This window comes from Sinocyclocheilus grahami, unplaced genomic scaffold, assembly GCF_001515645.1.
Source record: "Sinocyclocheilus grahami isolate Dianchi unplaced genomic scaffold, SAMN03320097.WGS_v1.1 scaffold6359.1, whole genome shotgun sequence".
Classification (NCBI taxonomy): domain Eukaryota; kingdom Metazoa; phylum Chordata; class Actinopteri; order Cypriniformes; family Cyprinidae; genus Sinocyclocheilus; species Sinocyclocheilus grahami.
The window spans coordinates 5,249-9,714 of NW_015510800.1; the positions used below are offsets into that span (position 1 = coordinate 5,249).

Sequence of the window (4,466 nt, forward strand, 5' to 3'; positions counted from 1 at the left end):
ATTTTTTGTTGTAATTTTTCAGGCTTGCGTCGTGTAGACAACAGAATACAGCTGAGTTATGCAATGTAGGACAAAACAAAAGAGCATACAATAGCACTGATCAGACATATAGATGTCATAATAAGGCAAATATCACATGCAGACTTTACAACTCATACAGACCATACAAAAAAAACAGTGGGTGTGTCACTTTAGAGAAGGCGGATATATATGCTATGTAGGATATATATGCAGTTGTACAACAACAACAACGACCCCTCATCTTTCAACTGCAGTGACAGTCAAGGATGTGTACATAAGAGCTTTTATTGGATTACGCTATACATGTAATATGGCATTTGCAGCAGCCGGTATGGATTTTTATTTTACTTTCATATCTTATATTTGGAGTGCTAAGGAAATAAAGCAAATTTTCACAAATTTCTGAAAAAATTTTTGTATGGCAGAAATTTGGAATAGTGGAACAGATGCATTCAAAAGTATTCCTGTTAATGCATTACTGTGTGGCATGTGTCAAGCAAATTTGTTAACATCACTCAGTGTTCATAGTTCAGAATCGCTGTACCACTATGGCAATCACTGTACTGTTTCAGTTCCTGCAACTGCTAAATTCACAGAATGTCTATAAATGTTGCAGAAGACAAAAGCACTGGAATTACTTTAAGTGACATTAGTCTCCACGAGCCACACATAAAGAAGAATGCAAGAGCTTCTGCGTCATTTCCAGTTATCAAGCCAAATCTGAGTGCTCAGCCATCACAGGTATATAATCTCATAAAGTAAAAATTCAAACATCTTTTATTTTAAACATTACCAAAATACCTTGTAGTTAGTTTCAGCATGTTTTTGAGGGTGGTGAAATAAATGTTTTGGGCATGTTTTTCCTGACAGTATGCTGTTAAAATAATCCACCAACTTGGGAAGGTCTTTTACCAGGTAAACACATGATGTAATTTAAAGTGTTATTAATTATATCTAAGCTAAAACTATCGACTAAAAAAAAAAAACGTTTTGCAGTGGTTCAAAATACCAGCCACCACTTGTATTGAGCAAGAAGATGACCTATCTCTTGAGGAGTCAGTGTACATTATCAGAGAACTGGCTGCTGAACTGGACAGAGTGGTACAGGTAAACATTTGGCATTACAATATGAATTTAATATGAATTTATCAGAAGTTCAAATTATCTACATTATGCCCACAGTCCAAGAAGTTATCCTTGATGACTCGAAAGATTAAAAATAAAGGAAGTAACAAAGAACATGAAGAACAACAGTATTATATTTTGCAGTGGGCAAAAGATCTTGAGAACATAAAGACAAAACAAATGGACAAGAAAGAGGTTTGGATTCATATTTTTATGATGAAGGTTTTAAGAAATTTCCTGTTTAAAGATTATTTCCTGTGATAGCATGTCCTAACCGCCATGCCATAAAGCGAGAAGTGATAAGTACTAAAAATTTCTTCATTTATTGTAAGTTTTTGTTTCAACCATCCTGGAGCAAAGTAGCAACAAGCCTGGTTAAAACTCAGTGGAACAGGGAAAATAATATAATAACTCTAATTAACATCAACATGTTATTTTACCACAGTTGTCAATAATATTTATTTACTTTCTCTTTCGTTTCTTCTGTTTTGTTTCCTGTAAAAACAACAGACCTCCTCTGAGCAGTTGTCAAGTGAAATGAAATTTAACAAAGCAAAAAAAATCTTGTCTGACTGGTTTTGGAAACTGAAAGATTTGAAACAGGTATTTGCTCCTGTATGTTTACAGAGATCAGGGGGATAAAACATGTTCCTGTCACGCACACAATTTAATCATATATCTCATTCATTTATTTTTGTCTGTTGACAAGAACTCAGTATGTCCAAAGGGGGGATGGGAAGAAACACTGAGGGATCTTCACAAAGAGTGGAAGCAGGGAGAGTCCAGCATGCTTCCAGTAATGGACTGGATGGTATGGGCTGTTCTACAGTCAGAATGCTCTGAGGTAAAGAATACAAAAGTTGATCTTATAATGAAATTTAAAGTTGAAGAAACCAAAAGATACAAGTATGCCTGTATAACTGTAGTCCATGTAGTTCTTGGCTTTTCAATATTTTATTTTTAACTGAACGTATATAAATGATTTACACATGAGATTTTAACTAATGTTATAAGCCTTCAATAAATGTCATGAATTATACATTTTTATAACATATTTATACATTAATCTTATACAATTTTTTTTTTTAAATATTTATTTGATTTTACAGTAGTATTTTTTATTAATTGGCAATCACATTGGAGTCACAATGCAGTGTTGTATCCACCTTATTTTGTAACCCGAAAGTAAGCTATCCGTGAATGTGCAAGACGTCTGTTTCATATTAGCTATTATCAGAGATTGGCATAAATACTGTGTGGAAAAATGTATTTAAATACAAATACAGTACTTGTATTTTGAAAAATACACAAAATACATGTGAAATTGGCCATATAGGCTTAAATCTATCTGGACCTTTTCTGAATCATTTAGATGTGTACAACTGCTTAGAAACTTCCGTTTCCATTTTGCATACCACCTCTTCCTTTCCCCTGCCCTGTAGGAAATACAACCCCCCCCCCCCAAAATATAAAAACTTTTTATATTTATTTCATGTAAAGTTTATTTTGTTGTATATAGTTTAATCAAATTAAAAAGTTTATCTAAAATGTAAATTTTAAAATTAGAATTAATTTAAATAGCATTTAACATTATATAACGTAAAAAGTGTCAAGCAAGTGTTAAAAACCACATCCGTTTAGGGAGGAGTGCGCACAGTCAGCAGGTTCGCGGTGTAGAGGCAAAAGTATAAACAATGCTTCAACTGCACAAACAGCTTCCACTTATTCAATAAATAAAAATAGGCAATATCAAGCAGCACAACTGTTTTTGTACAGCTAAAATAAGATCTTAGGGCTATGTGACCCTATATAACCCAGTTCCCCAGAATGATGCTGCATCATGGTGTTGATGCTATTGCTATCTGAACACCTTCAGTGTGACTGGTGTCTGAAGTAAGTGTAAAAACATGCCAATTCTGATTGGCCACGGCAGCACCAGCTCCAGTCTGTCTTGTCTGAAGGAAAACGCAAGCGACACAGAGGGCCCCCCAACATACCACACTACCACACTCTTAAAAATGTAGTGTAGGGTACAAAGACGTTCCTTGTGGTTTTATTGTTTTAAAATATTTCTCTTTTGAATGTAAGGAGGATTCCGTCCCCAGACTGTGGGTAAGGAGTAAACAGAGATCCAAAATCACAGGTGAAGATTACTTTAGTCTTTATATGCAGCACTTATATACACATCTCAGAGAATAATTATAGAAAATGCATTCGAACATATGTGTAAAAGGTTATGTCAAGGTTTTTTCTTCTTGTCTTTTCTCCTCATCTGTAGTTGGATTACGGATTCCTAACACAGGTATTTTCTTTAGACTCACTGATCTTCATAAAATCATAGTTTTCCTTTTAATTTGTCCTTTACATTTTTGGTAAAATAGAAAAAAATCAAATAAAAAATATTTGTCAGTTTAGCATACATTTCCAGCCAGGTTTAATTCAATGTACTTTCATTTTTGCAGTTTGGAATTGGATAACAAAATCAACAGGTAAAGCTCAACTGATATAATTCGAGCTTTCATTATCAAGACATATATGTGTGTAGGATTCAATGCAATTCCTTTTCCTTTTGTCCTTGAAGCTGATGTAATTCTGGACCCAAACACAGCCAACCCAGATCTCCTGGTCTCTGAAGATGGAAAATATTTGAAAGCAAAAAAATATGGTCATGAATCTTGGAAAGGGTTCCAATGGAAACGTTCTAAATTTGATGGCTGGACGTGTGTCCAAGCTGAAGAGGGTTATAACACGGGTAGACATTACTGGGAGGTAGATGTGAGGAAGAAACATGAGTGGAGGCTAGGAGTTGTAAAGGAATCTGCCCCTCGGAATGGCTATGTCACAATGAACACAAAAACAGGGTACTGGAATCTGCGCTTGCAACTGGGAACTTTGATGGCTCTGACTGAACCAGTCACTAAAGTCAACCTGCCGACACCCTCTAGGGTCGGAGTTTATCTGGACATAGAGGAGGGCCATGTCTCTTTCTATGATGCAGTTAAAAGAATACATATCTTCTCTTTTAACACTGACTTCAACGAGACTGAAAACATTTACCCAGTGTTTGGCACTGTTGAGACAGACAGAGCATTGATAATTTCATCGTAAAATGTATTTCCCAATTTAGTATATAAAACGATATATAAATATATAAATATATAAAATACCTCATGGTCCTTACTTCACTTACATCTATAGATTAACCCAAAACATTACGTATTTTGCTTATTTTAGTGACTTTACTCACAACTAAAGTCAAAATGTTAGTTTAGGCATTAATGTTTGATCAGATTTCTGTGTACAGAATTGAAGTTCAATAA

General features: G+C 34.6%; 1 protein-coding gene across 1 annotated transcript; it reads left to right on the forward strand.

The window, feature by feature from the left end:
* The first annotated feature begins 254 nt into the window (after positions 1 to 254).
* LOC107577553 (E3 ubiquitin-protein ligase TRIM38) lies at positions 255 to 4,277 on the forward strand. Its single transcript, XM_016263615.1, has 11 exons — positions 255 to 350; positions 638 to 762; positions 892 to 936; positions 1,018 to 1,128; positions 1,204 to 1,341; positions 1,657 to 1,749; positions 1,856 to 1,990; positions 3,235 to 3,289; positions 3,425 to 3,448; positions 3,609 to 3,635; positions 3,728 to 4,277. Exons 1-11 carry the CDS (start codon positions 332 to 334, stop codon positions 4,252 to 4,254), a joined length of 1,299 nt encoding a protein of 432 aa, XP_016119101.1. The 5' UTR covers positions 255 to 331; the 3' UTR covers positions 4,255 to 4,277.
* The last annotated feature ends 189 nt before the right edge of the window (positions 4,278 to 4,466 follow it).

Bases quoted from the DNA above. Each gene is read 5' to 3' on its own strand.
- LOC107577553 (XM_016263615.1), top strand. The intron at 763-891 runs GTATATAATCTC...TTTTCCTGACAG, and splicing joins TGAGTGCTCAGCCATCACAG to TATGCTGTTAAAATAATCCA. The intron at 1,991-3,234 runs GTAAAGAATACA...TTTGAATGTAAG, and splicing joins TACAGTCAGAATGCTCTGAG to GAGGATTCCGTCCCCAGACT.